Below are 20,315 nucleotides of genomic sequence, written 5' to 3'. Positions count from 1 at the left end.
AGCTAGTGCCCGCTGCCCCTGCACTGAGGCCGTGTGGAGTTGTTGGGATTGTACATCCTTATTGGCACAGGACCCATTTTCTGAATTGAAATGGAGCTGGAGCATAATAAGCAACCTAGACTTTCTGTGCCATTGCAGCTGAGAGTCCCCTTCGCTCGGATGCATGATCCTGCCTCTTGGCTGCTTCCCTTTGTCGGCAGTGTGGCTTGGGGCTGTGTTCTTTCAGTTCCCCGCTCTGCCTGCAGTGGCCTCAGCCCCTCCTCTGGCCATCCTCTCTAGGGGAGCCTTAGAAGCTACTTTAAAGGTCTTTCTTTTCCTCTGAAGAGCATTCACTCCCCTTGTTCTATTCGGTTAAGGCAGCTAAGTGCTGGCTTCTGGGGGAGCCTGGAACAAAGACGCCTTTTGAGTGCCTCCCTAGAGGTGTTCACCTGCCTCCTCAGGTCCTCCACTTGCCTTTAACGTGCTAACAAATGCCTGGCATCTCAGGCCATCTCACTCCCTGAAAGGGAGCAGGAGTTTCAGGGCCTCCTGTGATACCGCGGGGAGTGCAGTGCCTCGGCCAGCCCTGCCCCAGGAGGGCCAGCGGCAGGCTCCGGGCTCCGGCTCCGGATGGAAAGTCCCTTGCAGTTCTTTTGCCTGAGGACTTCTGGCCCATGCTGAACGTTACACCCACCTGAGACCTGCCTCTGAAAGGAGGGGCAGTGGGAGATCCTTGCATTTTTTGATGGTTGTTTTTGAACTGGCCGGGAACAGGGAAACAGAAGCTGAGCAGAACTTGTTGTGGGGCCTGGTGGTGGGGAGGGGACAAGGTTTAGGGACTCTGCCTTCCAAAGGAACATGTAACTGCTGTTTCTCAGGGTGACTGGTGGGGCTGATGACAAAGGCATTTCTATAAATGATGGCCATTTCTCGAACCAGTTTTCAGCCTTCAGAGTGACAATCTGGAGGGAATAACCAGGTGGTTCTGAAAACGGGTCCCTCCAAGCTAGAAGAAGTGAGTCTATGGATAGCTAAGAATTAGGCAAAATATTGAACAGGTGTCTTTGGTTCTCCATTCGGCTTCCTTGTGGGCTGGGCAGGACCCAGACCATCATGGAGGAGGGGTCTGAATTGATTCACAAGGCTGTGTGATCCCTTCTCAGTGAGACTGGGCAGTGGGTGCAGGGGAAAGGAGGTGCCTTCTGCACCCTGTGCAGGGCCTCTCCGAGCCCCAGAATTCCCTACCTCCTCTCTTCTTCTAGCTCTGTGTTCATGCTGAGTTTCTATCTGACCTGTTTCCTGCTGCTGACCTTGGTGGTGTTTGTGTCTGTGATCTACTCCTGCGTGAAGGTGAGTCCAGCTTACCCTTCAGCCCCGGTATCCCTCCTCCCTCCCTTCTCAGCCCCTTGATAGGGCTCCTTGCAGGAGCCCAGAGTCCCACCTGGGATCAGGGGTGCCTGAGGCTGGGTTACAACTCTTGGTTGGCGTTGGAAGCAAGCCAGACTGGGGGAAGGGGCGGTTTGCAAGGGAGCCCTATTTGTATGGCTGTCTCACTTAGCCTTTGCAAAGCTCTGCAACAAGAAGATACTGTTGCTGCATCTTCCATCCATCCCCTCATTATCAGGTGGACAAAGAAAGGGCACCTAGCACCATGCCTGGCACGGAGCAGTGGTCAGGAAACATTTGCTGAAGGAATGAGTGTGAAAAAGATCTCTCTCGCCACCCCTTCCATGTTCCCATGTGCCCTAGAAAGGACCGCAGAGCTGATGGCTTTGAGCTGCCCATCATGTAGGTGAGGTTCATTGTTTCAGACAGGGCCACACTGCTAGTAATGTGGACATGAGACCCTGTTCTCTGTTTTTCTCCCACACCCTCTCTTAGGTGTGCTGTGTCCCCTGTCCAGGCTGTGTCCTTCAACCACAGGGCATTCTGATCCATTGTAGAAATCACTCAGGTTCCCATTTGCCTTGGCTACCAAGCTTTTTCCTCAGTTCCTTCCCCACTGGTTGAAGAATTCCCAGGTTCTGGCCAGCCTGGTTCCAGAAAGCCCTCTGTCCCGGCAGGTACAGCCCTCTCCAGCTTCTGCTGCAACCATTCCTCTGCCCCTCCCTGACACTCACTTGGAGCCAAGCCTTTTGTGGGGCCCAGGTCCTGCCACCACTCCCTACACACTCTGCAGTGGGCACCATGCTCTCCTCCTGGAGGGTTGGACCTTTGTCACCTCCAAAGTCCCCTTTCTCACTCCGCCCTCCAAACAGGGTCCTTCATTAAGCTGTTAACTGTTTAGTTACCTGTTGGTCAAGGTCTCGGTGGACCAACTGTCAAAACTAGAAAGGCCTTAGGAACCATGTGCTGTTCTGCAGCCCTGCCCCTGAGCAGGTGCAGAAGTGGATGCTGAGAGAAGGGCAGGGCCAGCCGGGGTCACTTAGCAAACTCAGCCAGTTGCTTCGCTGCATTGGAGAGGCTCATCCTGGCTCCCCGCGTCTCCACCTGCTCCTTCCTCAAGGCCACGACTTCCTTCCTGCCCTGTGTTCAGTCCCTCTTGCCTTATGGTCTTGCCACTGTCAAGCCCCCCAGGCTGCTTTTCCCCCAGTGGACAGTCCCACTTCCCTCATCTCATGGCCATGAAAGCACATCATATATTCACAGTAGCCAAAAGGTGGAAACAACCCAAGTGTCCATTAACAGATAAAAGAATAAACAAATGTGGTACATCCATACAATGGAATATTATTCTCCCATAAAAAGGACTAAGGTTCTGACACATGCTAAAACATGGATGAATCTTGAAGACATTATACTAAGTGAAAGAAGCTAGACACAAAAGGACATATATTGTATGATTCCACTTGTATGAAATGTCTAGAACAGGCAGGTTCATAGAGGCAGAAAGTGACTAGAGGGTACTGAGGCTGGGGAGGGGGAGTGCAGGGTTATGGTTTATTGGGCACAGAGTTTCTATTTGGAGTGATTAAAGGGTTTTGGAAATAGATAGTAATGATGGTTTCACAACATTATGCATGTAATTCATGCCACTTAATTGTACACTTAAAAATGGTTAAACTGGCAAATTTTATGTTATATATATTTTACTACAACAAAATGACCTAAAAAAGCATACCAGAATTAAAAGGGCCTCTTAAATGTTCTTTTGCTGAATCCCAAAAAAGAACCTTTTCTTTTTTTAAGTGATAAACTGAGGCAAAGTCATTTTTTTTTTGTTCATTTGAGGCACTTAATTAGCCTGTTCAAGTCAGAATCAAAGCTACATGTTATTTACAATTTTTTAACTGGAACCTAGATTTCCCTCTTTTCTGTTAGGTGCTTTGGTAAACCTGAGCTATACTGATTTCCTTTGGTTAGTGTTCCCTGATTTGTGTGTGTATCTGATGGTGGGGGAGGAGGAGGAGGGAGGGGGAAAGGGGAGGCGAGGGAGGGGGATGGACCCCTTTCCCCACCTGCACTGACCATTTTGAGTTAGTTCTTTGGTCTGGTGAATTCTTTTTGCCAGTGCTAGAGATTATTTATAAAAGTCATTCCTGCCTCCTTGTGTGTGATTGAATCTACCTATTTTGTAATCAATGTCACATTCAATAAGCTTGTTCTCAATTCCTTCATCCAACCTAGTGATTTTTCTGACTGCTCTGAGGAGGCCTCAGTTCCCTCAGTGGGAGGCAGGTGGATGGAACGCCCACCTCCCCAACCCCGACACCCCACCCGACCCCAACCCCAAACCCTTCTGCCAGGGAGCCTGCTGCTTCCATCTTGCAGACGTAGAGCTTCTGTAAAGAATTTGTTTAGAGAAAAAGTGCTCTGTGACTTATCAAGCTTGGAGCCTGCTGATCTGGGCCAAGAGGCGAACAGACTCTAATACCCGTCTTGGGGTCCTTGCTGCATTCTTCTCCCATGGCCTCTGATAAGCCATCTTCTCAGCATTTATCCACTTTCTGGAAAGTAGACCCCAACCTGAGCAATTGTTTGTAGGCTGAATCCCTCCTCCAGGTAATTATTCTTCTTTCCTCTCCACGCTGTGGCTTAACTGCACACTAAGCTGCGCAGGGGGCAATTCTCACTTTTGGCGCCTCTGCAGCATGTGGGCCAGCCCCCCCTTCTCCTGTCACACTGTGGCAGGGCACCGACCGAAAGTCGGTTGTATCACCTCCCCAGGTATTGCCGTGAAGGCCTGGACTCGAATTTTCAGTGCCATTCTTTTTCTCTTTGAGAAGATTTGCCAGAACTCAGACACTTTTTACCTTATTTCCATAGTTTCTCAGAAGTCACGGGTAGTGACTTTCTAGTGAGACACCACAGTTCCTCAGTTACCCACCCCCCGCCCCATGCAGGCTCTGCAGATCCAAAGCCAGGCGGTCTGTCAGACGGAGTTTCTTCCTCTGTTTCATTTGCTTTTCCATTTCCCCAAAACAGCTTAGACTTACCTTCCTTAACCATCCATGTTTTAACCTTTTTGAAGAGAGAAACTTGAAGAAAGTGTAGACTGAATTAGTCAGTGTGGCTGTCTTAACTGTCTGTCAGGGAGGAATTCCCGGGTCCTTTCTGCTGGAAGGTTTTCCTGAAACATCCTGCTCACTGAGGACTCTGATTATTTTTTCATTCTGGGCCTGTGTGATCTTTTTCTGACACGGCTTAGTCCAGGTCACACACACACACCTAGATGTCTTGGTGAGGCTAATTTGGTGCCCTGGTCTTCATCTTGTCCTAAAGTCCTGATCTGCTTTTTGGAGCATCAGCTGCCCTCCCGGGCCCCTCTGTCTCTGGGATGTCTTGTCCTAAGGATCGTCCCCTGAGCACGTCCTTCACGTCCTTCTGGTGAAGCTGCCGTAGAGGGTGAGTCTGACCATCTGTTCACATCACTCCTTCCTTCCCTTGGCGTTGGTGCTGACCTGGGCTCCAGAGCTACTTTTGTTAGAGGAAAGCATGCTAAATCCCTCCATGCCGTCACCCGCGGTCCACAGGCTCAGACGACCTCAGATTGGAAGGGGCTGAAACAGTGAGGCAGCCCAGGTGCCTGCCTGGGGCTGGAACCCCTTTGTGATAACCCTGCAAGGGGTGGGCCGGCCTCTGCTGCTGAGTACAGCCACTTCCCTCCTTGGCCGGCTCTGACTGTCCGGCAGTCTGGCTGTGGCTCTGCCCCATCATCCTGTGAAGCAGCCCAGGCCCACCCCTGACAGTGCCCGCACTTTTGCCGCTACCACCCCGATGGGCAGGAGACGGTGGCTCCCTTCTGTCCCACACTGGATCTGCGCCCCCTCTCTGCTGTGGCTCTTTAGCATGTCGTCACTCAGAAGGCCAAACTCTTTCCTGCAGTTTGGAAGTTGGATAGATAGGCCCAGAGGAGCACCTAGCTACATAACTGTGTGTGTGTGTGTGTGTGTGTGTGTGTGTGTGTGTGTGTGTGTGTGTGTGTTTAAATCTCCCTCATCTTCCAGGCTGCTGGCTCCCTCTTGCCTTGCATCCCACTAAACCCCTGGACCTGCCTGCCTGAGCTCCTGGGAACTCTGACCGGAGCTTCGTCCAGGCCCTGTCTGCTCTGTGCAGTCACCAGAAAGCCTCCTCTCCTCTCCCTGAAGCCTGAGTGTAGCTAAGCCCCACCTTGCCAGCTCTCCTTCCTGCCCCTCCACCCTGACTCCTGTCTACACTGTCTAAAATAGGGTCTCACTCCACCACCAGCACCTCTCACCTCCTGTGAGGACTTCAGAATTCTCACACTCACCTTTCCAGACGCTCAGGGTCACCCTTTATCTACTAGAAGAGGATGTGTCGCTGCCGGGGAACATGTTGGTTTGGCGGTGGAGAACTCCTCATTTTAGGAGGAAGATCTTAGGTTCCTGGCTTTTAAGTCAGACCATCTTGTGTCCAGATCCCAGCCATGCCTCCTTGAGCAGCATTTCCCAAGCCTCTGGGGTGGCTTTCATTATATTCATGAGGAAAATGAGGCTCCGAGCAGTTAGACAACTTTCCCTAGATCCTGGAGCTGGGAAGTTTAGGCTGGGGCCGAAACTCAGATGGTTCTTGACTCCAGAGACCACAATCCCTCCCCTTCAGGTCACTGCTAATGTCAGTATGCCAAGTTGCCCCCCTGAAAGGCCAGGTGAGGATAGCAGTAGTGTGGCCCCTGAGCAGCGTCTGCCTGCCTGCCTTGTTCGGAAGTTTTCGTATCTTTTAAAATTTTTTTCTGAAGTAGGAGCCACTGCTTTTATTGTCAAAAAGTCTGTTTTCTTAAATTTCTTGCTGTCAGATTTCATCACCTTCTTCCATTCCTGCAATACCCTGGTCCACCTCACAGACAGGGAACTAGGGCCCCAAGGAGGTCATTGATTTGCCTAGAGACTTTCAGAGAGGCCAGGATCAGAATTGTCCCTCACCCCAGTCATAGTTTATTAATTGTATTCCCACTCCCATTTTTCATGTTGAATAGATTTGAACTAATCAGACTGGGAATGTACTGAGTTGGAACTTTTTAAAAAATTGATTCTTTTTCTGAACCCTGATGCTGAACAGGCATTGGGCAATTGGTTTGCACTGACACAATTATCCTGCCGGGAAAATGCTCCCCACGATCTATTCGCAGCTGTAGAGCAACCTCATGAAGGGATTCTACTCCAAGTGAAGAATTTTATCATCCACACTGGGGTTAGTAAAGGTGGGGTTTAGGGTCAATGTACAAGTGAGCTTTTTATTTCAGAAGATGAGATACTCTATAAACCGTTAGCAGGGCAGGATGTCAAACCTTGTGGAGACTTCAAAAAAGCAACAATCCCTGGTTCCTGCTGAGATTTTAAGCCAAGAGCAGGTCTTTTGAAAGGGTGACAAGGGAAATCAGTTGGTAGCAAGCCAGTGCATTGAGGTGAACTAAATATTCACTAGATGTTAGAGCTACAGTCCAGGTTGAAGTTTTTAAAATAGCCTGCAGTTCTTCTCCTGGCCTCTGGGTGGCCCCTGTGGGGCTCCTGGTCCCATGGTCCCCAGGAAGCCTGTGTGCATGTACTGTTCCCCAACCACCTTCTATAAAGGTTTAGCATAACTCGTAACTTTTGTTTAAATCAGTCATTATACTTGTGATTGCAAAACGATGAAAGAAGCCATTCAGCTGATGGATAGGGTGATCAGAACTGAAATGGTTTAAGCAGCACTGGGGCTGGGGTGGGGGGTGAAATGGCAAAATTTTAAGCAGGCAAAGATTAGAAACCATGTTATACCATTTCAGAGTAAGATACTCATGCTGGTGCCAAATCACTTTCCACAGCTATGAAACCAAAACTTCCTTTAATGGGAAATAAGGACTTTTGTTCATATTGGCAACATAGCTCTTTAAAATGCAAATATTAACTAAATTTTCTCTTTTTTAAAAACATTTTTTTATTGATTTATAATCATTTTACAATGTTGTGTCAAATTCCAGTGTAGGACACAATTTTTCAGTTATACATGAACATATATATATTCATTGTCACATTTTTTTTCTCTGTGAGCTACCATAAGATCTTGTATATATTTCCCTGTGCTATACAGTATAATCTTGTTTATCTATTCTACATTTAACTAAATTTTCTATTGAATTTAATAGCTTACAAAGCACTTTCAAATGCATCATTTCACTGGGTCTTCATAACCACCCTGAGAGGTACATATTCCTTGTTTATCAATAAAGAAACTGAGGCTCAGAGCCCTTAATGACTTCCCCAGGATCACACAGCTAGTAAGACTGTGTGAGCAGGATTTTTTTTAATGGGTGCTTTATTGAGACATAATTCACATACCATTAAATTCACCTTTATAAAATTGATAAAATTATAATTCAGTGATTTTTAATATATTCATGAAGTTATGCAACTATCACCACTAATTACAGAACACTGTTATCATCCCCCAAAGAAACCTCATACCTGTTAGCAGTCACTCCTCACTCCTGCTCACTGCAGCTCCTAGCAACCTCAAATCCACTGCCTGTCTCTATGAATGTGCCTGTTCTGGACATTTTGTATAAATGGAATCATACAATGTGTGGCCTTTGGAGACTGGCTTCTTTCACTTAGCAAATTTCAAGGTTCATTCATGTTGTATCATATAACAGCACTTCATTCCTTTGTGCAGATATACCACATTTTGTTTATTCCTTCATCAGTTGATGGGCAGTTGGGTAGTTTCCACTTTCAGGCTATTACTAATTATGCTGCTATGAACATTGTGTACAAGGTTTTACATGGACTTATGTTTTCAGTTCTCTTGGGTATGTACATAGAAGTATAATAATTGTTGGTTCATATACTAACTCTGTGTTTAACATTTTGAAGAACTGCCAAACCGTTTTTCAAAGCAGCTGCACTATGTTACATTCCACCCAACAGTGCACGGGGGTACCCATTCCTCTACATCCTCACCAGCACTTGTTATTGTCTGACTTGCTGATTACAGCCATCCTGGGGAGTGTGAAGTGGTTCCTTGTGGTTTTGATTTGCATTTCCCTTGATGACTAATGATGTTAAATATCTTTTCATGTGCTTATTGGTCATTTGTATAGTTTCTTTGGAGAAATGTCTATTTAAATTGTTTGCCCATCTTTTAATTGGGTTATTTGTCTTATTGTTGAGTTGTAAGAGTTCGTTGTTTATTCTGGTTACAAGACCCTTATTAGGTATATAGTTTGCCACAATTTTCTCTTATTCTGTGGATTGTCTTTTCACTTTCTTTTTTATAATCATTTTTTAATTTTGGGGTGAAGTAATTAGGTTTATTTATTTTTTTAATGGAGGTACTGGAGATTGAACCCAGGACCTTGTACATGCTAAGCATGCACTCTCCCACTGAGCTATAATCATTTTTAAGTTATGGTAAAATTAAAATTTTCCATTTTAACCACTTTAAAGTTTATAGTTCAGTGGATTAAGTACATTCATATTGTTGTGCAACCACCACCACCATTCCTCTCCAGAACTTTTTTATCTTCCCAAACTGAAACTTTATACTTATTAAACAATAACTTCCCATTCTGCCCTAACTCCTGGCAAACAACATTCTGCTTTCTGTCCCTGTGAATTTGACTACTCTGGGTATCTCATATAAGTAGATCATATAGTATTTGTTCTTTTGTGACTGGCTTCTTGTACTTAGCATAATGTCTTCAAGGTGTCATCCACACTGTAGCATGTGTCAGAATTTCATTCCTTTTCAAGGATGAATAATATTCCATTGTATATGTATACCACATTTTTGCTTATCCATTCATCCATTGATGAACAGTTGAGTTTCTTTAAATTTTTGGCTATTGTGAATAATGCTGCTGTAAACGTGAGTGTACAAATATCTGTATAAGCCCTTGCTTTCTGTTCTTTTGGGTATATACCCAGGAGTGGGATTGCTGGATCATATGGCAATTCTATGTTTAATTTTTTAAGGAATTGTCATCCTGTTTTCTAAGTAACTGCATCATTTTATGTAACCACCAGCAATGCACAAAGTTGGTGAAGATGTGAAGGTCCCAGTTCCTTCACATCCTCACCAACACCTTTTTTAAAACTTTCTTGATGGTGTTATTTGAAATACAAAATTTCGAAGTTTTGATGAAGTCTAGTTTATCTATTTTTTCTTTTTCACTTGTGCTTTTGGTGTCATATCTAAGAAACCATTGCCTAAATGAAAGTCACCAAGACTTACTTGTATATTTTCTTCTAAGAGTTTTATAGTTTTAGCTCCTACATTTAGGTCTCTGATTCATTTCAAGTTAGTTTTTGCATATGGTGTGAGGTAGGAGTCCGACTTCATTCTTTTGCTTGTGGATAGCCAGGTGTTTTAGCACCATTTGTTGAAAAGACTGTTCTTTCCTCTTCCAGTTGTCTTGGCTACCTTGTGCAAATCAATCAATCATAAATATGAGTTTATGTCTGGACTCTCACTCTCCTCCATTAATCTCTGTGTCTATTAAGCAATATTTTAATCCAAGCTTATCCTCTCCAAAACACACATATTTTTCCTCCTACCATGTTAGTAGATTCAGTCAGAGTGTCTCCTTCATTATTCCCGAAGGAAATGTTTTTTTCAGAATAATGCCGCAGACTTGATGACTCATGAGCACGGCTGGGAGGCACCCCAGCCAAGGACATGGAGTCCAGGGTCTTCACCACTCAGCCTGGAGCCTGAATGGCTCACAGGCCTCTGCCACTGCTGCAGTCCTTCCTGTGAGGCTTTCCTTCCCTGTGGTCCCTTCTTTCCCTCTGCCAAATAGGGAATGGCTTGTTGGAAGGGTGGAGGAGGATTTGGAAAATGATATACTGCTTTCCTACATGCACGCCCAGCCCAAAGCCCAAGGCTGCGGGGTAAGCAGGGCAGTTACTTGGTGTCAAGAACTGCAGAGGGGCTGAGATGTGCTTCTGCCCTACTCACAAGCTGTAAGTTAGCTCTTTGCTTTTTCATGGATGCTGGCAGAAGTCATAAGACTCCTGGGTCAGAGACAAGAGACTTTATTACACAGCAAGCAGCACAGGCATCAGCACATTTGTGCTGGTTCCCAAAAGCCCCCTGGGGGCAACCTGATGGACCCTCATGGACACCCTGCAGGGGGTGAGTTTGGGTCACAGCTGAGGAACACTGGACCAAGGGCCTGCACTTGCTAGCCTTAAACATTGTCACACACAAGCCGATCCTCTCCACGCTGGGAAGGAGCAGTCACACAACGGTCACCCTGTGTTCCCTTGCCTGCGTGGCTGCCTGTGTGACCAGCTACAGCAACTCTCCATACCAGAGGGTGGGTAATCCTTGCAGTCTGGCACACTCAGCCAGAATGTGCAGGTGTGCTCAGGTTCACACAGGAAAAGCCACGCCTAGAACCCAGGTCTCCAGGCTCTTGGCCCATTGCTTTTCCCCCCACCTTCCTCTGCCCTTGGGGGTTTCCACAGGACACAGGGCATTTTTGCAACAGATCAGCCTCACCAGGAGGCATTAGGGTTGGTAGGATGGGGGAAGCACTAATCCACCACTTGGCTTCTCTGGGTCTGCCAACTTCTTTTTCAGTCTAGGTTGCTTGGGAGATGAAGAGGACATGGTGGCGAAGGCCAGCGGTGTCAGATTAGGTAGACACATCATTTAAGTACCAAAACTGCAGTGGGTCTGTGAATAGACATCCAGTGTGTCTAGTTGAAGGAAGTGTGAGAAGATTAGGTGAGGGAAATAGCGGATCCATGAGGGTCCTGCTGGAAGAAGAGCTCACTTCATTCACATGTCCTGGGCCCTGCCTCCATCACACACACTGTTTTGCCCCCTTCTCACACGTCCATCCCCCTTGTCCAGACACCAGGTGCTGTCTGAGTCCTCAGACCCACAGCTCCCCACTTCTTCCAAGAAGCCTTTTGACCCTCCCTGGGAAAGTTCTGGGCCCCTCCATGATGCCTGCACTGCCAACTCCTGCCCTTCCCTGACTGTAACTCCAGTCAGCATGAAATTCACACAGCGGGTACATGCACTTTTCTTCTGATTCCCTGTTAGGGTGAAGGTAGTACATTTCCTTTCGTCCTGCCTCTCTCACCTGTGAGGTCCCCAGGTGGACCCACTCCTGGCCAGCTGCAGGACCCAGAAGCAGGGTGCAGTGGTGCAAGGCTGGAGGCTTGTATACAGGGAGGGGGTCAGGAAAGCCCCTGGAGTTCTGCTGGTGAGAGACAAAGGAAGGGGGAGGGCTGGTTCCACCAAGCTCCTCTGTGCTGGTGTGTGGAGTCCCCACCAAATTCTATTCTATCTCTCTCTCCTTCCTTCCCCCTGCCCCCGGCACAGCTCTTTCCAGCCCCGCTGCAGACCCTCTCCAGGAAGATCGTGCGGTCCAAGATGAACAGCACCCTGGTGGGGGTGTTCACCATCACCCTGGTGTTCCTGTCGGCTTTTGTCAACATGGTGAGTGGCTCCACCTCCCCCGACTGCCTCCTCAGCCCATTGGGTGAAGCCCAGTGGAGCCCTGTACCCCACAAGCATGGGCTGGGAGACTTTTCCCCAGACCCCAGAGCTCTCCCTCCCTGGAAATTTTTATTTGGGTTTGAGGTCAGATTTGGCTTCTAAAGCCTCTTGTGTGGGCTTTAGTCCTCACTCTCAAGGCTGGAGGAGCTCAAGGCTTGAAAGACTCAAGAAAGTCCATCCCCGAGAGAGGTTTACGAGCCCTGCCCTAGACAGCTGGGCAAACCTTGCCTGTTCCTTGGCTTCTTCCAGGATCCTCTCCTGTTTTGGTCAGTGTCAGGCTGGCCCTGAGACAAGGGGATGGGCACTCGCTGCGCTGCCCTGTGGAGATGGGCTGCCCTGGCCTGGCCCCACGTGCTGACCTTGTCCTCTCTCCTAGTTCACCTGCAATTCCAAGGACCTGTTTGGCTGCCTGGCAGACGAGCACAATGTCAGCACCAGCCAAGTCAACGCGTGCCACGTGGTGGAGTCGGCCGTCAACTACAGCCTGGGGGACGAGCAGGGCTTCTGCGGCAGCTTCTGGCCCAACTGCAACTTCCCCGAGGTACTGGGCAGGGAGAGGCTGGCTGCAGATCGGGACTTCCCACCCCACCCCTCTCTGCCCTTGACTGCTCTGATGGACAGCCAGGCGCCCTCAAGCTCACTGCCATTCCAGACACCTCCTTTCCCCCAGTCTCTCTCACTCTATGTGCTGGACACTAGGGAACAAGGCCAGCTTTAGTATAATAGTAAGAGTAATAATAATATAGCTATTTTTTATAAAGTACTTACCATGTGCCAGACACTGTGCCAAGTGCTTCACATACATTTACTCATTTAATCCTTCCTACAACCCTATGATATAGATAATATTATTATCTCCTTTAAACAGATGAAAGGGAGGCACAGAGAGGTTAAGTACCTTGCCTAAGGTCACACAGCTAGTAAGTGGCAGAGCCAGAGCTCCCACCCAGGTCATCTGGCTCCAGAGTTCTTGCTCTTAACCTGAAGGCAGAGCTGTTTCTAGACCCTCAGCGTCAGCAGCATACCTGACGCTGCCTCAGGTGGACCTACCCAACCCCTCTGCTGGAGGTCGGAGAGCAGAGGGGAGCAAAGGGAGTCCAGTCCCAAACCAGTACCACCATCAAGCTCACCTGTTTCAAGTGTAATTCAGTAGCCTTTAGTATATTCACAAACTTGTGCAGCCATCATCATAAACTAATCTTAGAATATTTCCATCGCCCCAGAAAGAAATCGCTTACCTGCACATAATTAGGTTTAAAAAATAGCACCGAGAACCAGTAGAGAGCAGCTTGCATTCACAGGTGGTACACGGGTGCTGCGTTCACCTGGCCACCCCCCTGCACCCCCCCCCCCCGAGCAGTTTCCTAGCGAGCAACAGGGCCAGGCCTCCAGCCCCAGCTCCATGCACTGGGTGATTCCCACTCCCCGGCTCCCTCCTGGGGCTCCCGTGAAACCTGTCAGAGGTCGGCAGTTTTTGCCCGATTCTGGGGAGAGGGCCTGTGCTTTCATCTAATTCCTACAGGGCCCTTGACTCACAGCAAGGGTCTGGAACTGCAGTGAGGGCGCCACAGGCTGTCACAGTGCTGGCCTCCCTCGCCCTGCCCAGGGAAGGGGGCTGTTCTGACTCCCCTCTACAGGCGGGGTGAGGGAAGCTCAGGGAGGGGTAGGGCTCCCTGTCACTGGTGCTCGCCTAGACCAGCGCTTCTCCACCTGGCCTTGGGCTCCAGCAGCTCCGTGTTCCAGCAGCAGCCCGGGGCAGGCTGGGTAGGCACCTGCCCTACACTCCCCCAACCCAGTTCCCTCACATCTGGCCGAGATCCCATGGGAGCTGCTGCCTGAGAAGCAGAGGCTGGTTTTGGTTTCGCATTTGCCCCCTTGGTGGTTGCTCCAGGAGAGAGTAGGGGAACAGAGCAGGGGCAGCAGGCCTGGTCTGGTCCCTCCACTTCAGCCCTCACCAGGTCGACCAGTTTCGGGCCCCGCGGATCCCAAGTTCTACCAGCTACAGACCTCTAGGACTGACCTCCCCCCTCCACCTCAGGTGTCATTCTGATTCAAGAACTCCTCACAGACCGCGAGGTGGAACTTAGCATTAAGTCCTGGCCTCCTGGATGTCTGGGGCCAGGGTCTGACTGGGAATCTAGGCTGACTCTTGGGTTCCCCTCCTCATCCCCCGAGGACGGGATTATTATCCCTGGGGCTGATTTATCTGGGTCTGCCCTCCCTACTCCTTCCTCTGCCCCGTTCCTATTGATGAGTTGAAGCTGGTCCCTCCCCCTTCCAATCACCAGGGGCTCCTGCAGTTCTCTGGGTTCCTGAAGACCTAGGGAGGCAGAAGGTCTAACCTAGGGGCTACCCCCACCACCAGCCAACAGTATTTTGCCTCCAGCCCCAGGCAGCGAACAGTGAGTTGCAATGTCTGATGCAGAAATAATGAGGCTAAATTGAAAAGAAAGAACAAAATAATAGATGCTGACGTGTCTAGGATTACCATCAGGGGACAACAGAGCAGACCCGGACTTCTTGAGATCACCTGGTTCAGCCCCTTGGCTTTCTGAGAAAGAAGCTAAGGCTCAGGGACCAGAAGGGACCTCCCCAAAAGACAGGGAGGACCACAGTCCCTCATCGCAAATCTCCTGAGTCAGACAATGTTTTGGACTTCGGGATTTTTCAGATTTTAAAAGGATACCTCACACCCCAGTGCAGTCTGAGCAGCACTTGATAATGAAACACGGAAATATTTCTGCAGTAGAATGTATGACTTCCTGTCGTCACAGGAAGCAGGATAAAGGTGATAATTCACATCACATCAGTAGGTCAGTTTGGCCACCGAATGAGGTCAGTTGAGGTGTGGCCACCACATCAGTTAGGAAAACACTCATTTTTCAGGACTTTGGATTTAAAGTTGCAGAGCAGGGGCTGGGGCATGCGCTCCCACAGGTACTGAGGGCTCCAGGCACTGTGCCAGGGACTTCATGTCCTGTAATCGGCACAGTGAGCCCATGAGATGGGTTTTGCATACAGGGAAACTGAGGTTTAGAGAGGTTGAATAAATTACCTAAGTCACACAAACAATCCGTAATGAATCAGGGCAGAAACACAAGCCTGCCTGAGCCTGGAGCCCTGCTCTAACCATTGGGCCCTACTGCTGGTTCTGGCCCAACTCAGCCCCACCTTCTGGTTCCTGACCAGGGCCCCTCACATCACAGCACAGGTTTGCATCAGCAGAAACATCCCCAGACCAGGCTTCAACTGAGGCCCGCATAGACTGCAGGGATGCTAGGGGCGGTCCCGGGGGCAGGAAGGCTGCCTGGGAGCTGAAGCCCTGCCCTCTCTCCACAGTACTTCACCTACAGCGTGCTGCTCTGCCTGCTGGCCTGCTCCGTGTTCCTGCAGATCAGCTGCATTGGGAAGCTGGTGCTCATGCTGGCCATCGAGCTCGTTTACGTGCTGGTTGTCGAGGTGCCTGGTGTCACACTCTTTGACAATGCCGACCTGCTGGTCACCGCCAATGCCATGTAGGTGACACCCACCTCACGCCCTCCACGGGCTCTGGGGCATTGCAGAGAGGCAGGAAGAGCAGGAGCTGGGCTGCAGGGGGCTTTCCAGGGTAGTGTCCTTTTGCTCCCAGCGCTGACCACCTGGGCAAAGCAGCGCAGTGTCTTGTTTCTTCCCCTCCCTCCCTCCGCCAGTGGTGGAGGTGGCCTCAGGGCTACTATGTCCCCCTGTCCTTCTGTCTCCAGTTTCCTACTCAGTCCTGACCACCGGCCTCTGAATTGTTCCTCATTTGTCCAGGGCTGCCTCTGATGAGCTATTTTCGCTTAACTGCCATGTACCTCAGGCCCAGAGGGGTCAAGGTCCAACAGAGCTGGAAAGCAAGGTCTGTGGAAGCAGAGCAGCAGCCTTTGTTGTTCACGGGCTCTTGTTCTGTTTCGTGCCTTTTGTCCTCATGGCAACTCAGCAAAGTAGGCAGGGTCCCCATGGACGGTTGGGTAGTTTGTGCACTGATCACAGGCTCCTGGCTATGATGGTGAGTGGTTAGGTCCCACCGGCAGGAGGTGGCAGGCATGGGGGGTGTGCCCCAGGCTATCCAGCTAGTAGTCAGCCTGGTCATATAGTGACAGATGTCAGATTTCCAAGGGAAGTGGCTCCATGAGGGGAAAGAGCTCTGGTTTTGGGCCAAATGGAGTTTGAGTCAGCCTCAGACACACATTTGGCTATTTTTCTGAACTTCATTATTTTTTCCCAGTAAAATGGGAATAATACCCAACGTAGTACACTGTAGGTAGAGTGAATGATACATAGTACACTTTTCTTCCCATTACTGTCCCCACACACATCAGAAAGTGCAAAACATGTGACCCACAGGCCTGTGTTCCCTGAGAAAATGCAGCAAGCTGTGCTCACTCTGAGTTAGAGGAAGGGACCTCTGCCTCTGTCTCTTTCCAAAATTCTGTTTGAGCGCCTACCCGTTCCAGGCACTGAGCTCGGCAGTGGAGAGACAGTCATGGATAAAACAGACAATAACTCCAGTGTCAGAATTGTTACCTTCCGGTGCAGATAGTGTCCCCTGAGAAAGTGAAGGTGTAATGAAGGATCTAAGTCAGATCCAAGGAAGAACTTCTGGGCGGCCGTGCGGGGCTGTGGGCAGATGACAGGGAGAAACTAGCAGCGGGAGCAATGCAGCTGCGGTCCTGCGGGGACAGGAGAGGGAAGAGGCCTGCCCTTCTACGGGCGGACCAGGGCAGGAGCGGGGAACTTTGCCTCCTCCTTCTCACCCGCCCCTCCCCTCCCCACAGCCCGTCCTTCCTCCTGCTGAGGTAGCAGCAGAGAATGGAGGTCCTTTCTGTTTTGGGAGACCCTGGTGTGGTTGTTGGGCAGCTCCGTCCACTAGATAGATCATGCAAACCACGGATATAATTTAAAATTTTCTAGTAGCTGTATTAAAAAGGCAAAAGAAACAATTTTGATAATATTTTTATTTAACCAGTATATTAAAAATAGTATTTTAATATGTAGTCAGTTTAAAATTATTAACGAAACAGCTAACATTATTCCACACTAATTCTTCACAGCCTAGTATCTATCTTACACTTACAGGACAGTTTAACTTGCACTAGCCACATTTTAAGCTCAGTAGCCGCATGTGGCCAGTGACTACCATACTGGACAGTGCAGGTGGAGTATTTCTATTCCTCTGGGTGGCAGTGACGGGCTGGAGAGGGGGCAGGCTTCTGCCCAGGTGGATGTGCTGGGGGCCTCAGGGTCCCAAGTGAGGGCTGGGTGATTGGTGATCATGGTGACCAGATGCTAGTTGGGGCCAGGCTTTCTGCAAGCCTCCCAGACTAAATGTGACCTTGGATGGGGAAGAGGAGGCTGCTGGGGATGGAGCGAAGGAGCAACAGCAGAGAGGCTGAAGTATTGGGCACAGGGAAGCAGAGCAGCATAGGGGGGAAGCAGGGTTGGGGAGAAGCAGGGTGGGGGGCTACAGCAGGGGGCAGCAGAGCAGGAGGGGGCATGGCCGATGGGAGACAGAGCAGGGATGGAGGCTGCCAGTGCAGAGAGCAGTCCTGAATGGCCCTCCCCAACTCCTGTTCACAGAGACTTCAGCAACAACGGGACCTCCCAGTGGTGAGTTGAAGCTCTTTCTCTGAGTTCCCTGATACAGCCCCTGCCTGCCCTTGGCACCGAGCTGCCAGAGGCCAGCGCCCAGGGCCCAGCAGAGAAGGCAGCAGCGCCCAGGTGGGAAGGTGGGCGGTGAAGGAGGAGCCCTCCCCTCCCCAAATACCAAGGAGGCCTCACTGGGTAGATGCCCTTCCTTTATCACCCCAAGATGATCTACAGACTGGTGGCCAGGGTCATCAGGTCCCACAGGTCATCCCACAGGCCTCACCTTAGAGCACTTAGCCTCAGCTCTTCCCCAGGAGCACATGTGGGACCCCAGGCACAGGAGAACAGGTGCCCCCTCTGCCCCTGGAGGCGAGGAGCCGACACGAGGCCTGCAGAGTTTGTGGGTTAGGCCCTGCCTCAGGGCTGATGCTGGACAGGGAGTCTACGCAGCCCTCAAGGTTTGGGCTCTTTGCTGGGACAGGAGCAGAGTTTCGGATAGCTGCTTTTATTAGGAGTATTAATAATGTTAACAGAAATATAAGTAGACAAGAATAGTGACCAGTTTCGGAGTTCCTGTTGTTTGTTGGATACTGTACAGGGAGTTTTGCATGCAGTATCTTTAATTCTTTTCACAATCCTGAAATGTGGGTATTGTTACCCATTTTACAGATTAGGAAACTAAGGTTCAGAGAGGTTAAAAGACTTGCACAAGTTTGCAGAGAGATGGTCAGTATGGCCTGCCTGGCTTCCATGTGCTGATCTCTGTCTTGTCAACTGAGAAAGACCTGGGATGTACTCACTGCCTTTTACGGAGTCTTCATTCATCCCCTGAAGTGACCAGAGGGGAGCTCCCCAGTGATGGGGGAGAGTAAGCCCTCAGGAAAGGAGTCATGGCCACTGAGCCGTAGGGTGAGCAGGGGCTGAGACGGGGCTGCCCACCAAGAAGGCTTCCTGGAAGAGGCACACCTCAGGCAAAGTTAGAGCAGGAGGGTGAGGAGAAGGGGGAACTGAAGGGAGAGGAAGGAAAAAGGCCTTCAGGGGCCCCGAGCCTGGCATGATGTGCCGGGGCATCTACCTCCCACCGCAGCCCTGAGCACGCGACCAAGGTGGCACTGAAGGTGGTGACGCCCATCATCATCTCCGTCTTTGTGCTGGCCCTGTACCTGCACGCCCAGCAGGTGGAGTCCACCGCCCGCCTTGACTTCCTCTGGAAACTGCAGGTGGGTGGTTGGGGGCTGGGGACTGGAGCAGGGCGGGGGGCACCCAGGCCTCACGACACTTTGTGAGCGAGCGAGTTCACGGGCTGGGCTGAGCCTGTGTTCCGCACTAACAAGGTGTCCTGCTCAGGCCTCATCCCAACTGACCATTGCCCCATGTCCCAGTGAGTCGGCTCCCTGCTCTCTGGGGCCAAGAGGCAAAACCCTGGAGGTCCAGACAAACCCACCCCAAACAGTGCTGGGACTCTGATGGGCCAAGGAGATATGCTCTGAAGTTACAAAGACTATGTCATCCAGGACAGAGGGGCGTGGACAAGCACAGCTTGTGACGGGGCAGCAGGGAGGCAAGAAGGCGTCGGGGGAGAGGAGCGGAGTAGGAGGAGATGAGCAGGGCACACGGTCCTGGGGTCGTGGGTGCCTTAGCGCAGGAGCCCGGCCACGTGCAGGAGCTGGCACTACAGGCTTCTGAGCAAGGCTTAATGTGACCACACGGGGCTTGAAGACCCCTCCAGGGGAGGATGGATGGAAGGAGCATCAAAGACCATAGACAGGAAGTCCAGCCAGGTGGCTGGGCCCTGGCCCTGGTGAGAGATGGCCTAAGCAGGGACAGAGGTGGTGCTGGGTGCCCAGATGAGGCTGATACCAGCCAGCACTCTGCTCTCCAGACCTCGTGCCCTGAGCCCTGATTGTATCCACCCGGAGGAGGGGAGGCTGCTAGACCACACACAGGGTGCTCCCAGTGCTAGCCACAGCCCCAGTGGCCTCTTACTCCCTGCTGGACCACCTCAGAAAGTGCAGGAGAGAGCCAGCTCTTAGATGTGAGTAGGGGTGGGGCTCATACTTGTTAGTCCAGCCAAGCCCCTTGCAGGGCGTAGCTTAGCCCAGCCTCTTTGCCTCCTCTGGCCTGGCCCCTGTGTGCAGACCACTTCTCTGGCTCATCTGTGACTCACTTAGGTCCCCTCCATCCTCAGCTTCTTAATAAGATTGAGATTAAAGTCTCGGGCTGGGCCAGGAGGCCCTGGATTTCCACTGGATGCTGAGTGAAGATGGGGGCATCTGGTTTTCCCTGCTGTTGGGTGTTCTGCATGAGGTCTGGCTGAGGTGCCCACTGAGGTCTTCACACCTCTCTCCTTGGGGAGGCTCCCAGGAGGCCCCAGCTCTCTCTGGGGGGCTGGCCAGGTTCTGTGGGGCTCGGGGCTGATGTCCCTCCACTCCTCTGCCCACACCTCACATCCCCTCTGAGCCCCCGGGAAGCCCCTTCCAAGATGCTAGCCGTTGTTCATCTCAGTTGTGTTGCAAAGACCCCGAGAAACGGGTGGCAACAAGAGAGAGTGAGCCTGCCACTCCGCGTCTTTGTGACCGGCTGCCCCTTCACTCCCATCCAGGGACCTTATCCAGTTCCCGGGTGCACTGGATCAAACTGAGGCTGCCTGCCAGGCTGAGCAGAGCAGCCTGAAGCTTCACCATAGCCGCCAACCCTGGCTCCCCAGTGCCCAGGCAACAGCAGCTTTCTCGCAGCCCCAGAAGACCTGGATGAGTCACGAGGCAGGGTCTCTC

The 20,315-nt window shown here is 50.7% G+C and overlaps 1 protein-coding gene across 4 annotated transcripts in view; it reads left to right on the top strand.

Moving 5' to 3' along the window:
* Window positions 1-20,315, top strand: part of ADCY5 (adenylate cyclase 5) — a 142,737-nt gene that overhangs the window by 113,253 nt on the left and 9,169 nt on the right. For all 4 annotated transcript variants that reach the window (XR_004320159.1, XR_004320156.1, XM_032480537.1 and 1 more), the window contains exons 12-17: window positions 1,242-1,329; window positions 11,758-11,874; window positions 12,311-12,475; window positions 15,274-15,449; window positions 17,533-17,562; window positions 18,629-18,761. Coding sequence is in view for 2 of the 4 variants with exons in the window: in XM_032480537.1 (XP_032336428.1) it covers window positions 1,242-1,329; window positions 11,758-11,874; window positions 12,311-12,475; window positions 15,274-15,449; window positions 17,533-17,562; window positions 18,629-18,761 (709 nt within the window). In the remaining 2 variants the exon portion in view is untranslated. The remainder of the gene's footprint in view (window positions 1-1,241; window positions 1,330-11,757; window positions 11,875-12,310; window positions 12,476-15,273; window positions 15,450-17,532; window positions 17,563-18,628; window positions 18,762-20,315) is intronic.

This window comes from Camelus ferus, chromosome 1, assembly GCF_009834535.1.
Source record: "Camelus ferus isolate YT-003-E chromosome 1, BCGSAC_Cfer_1.0, whole genome shotgun sequence".
In the NCBI taxonomy this organism is placed as follows: Eukaryota; Metazoa; Chordata; class Mammalia; order Artiodactyla; family Camelidae; genus Camelus; species Camelus ferus.
Note: the sequence above shows the minus strand (reverse complement) of the source record. Positions and strands in the feature narration are given on the sequence as shown.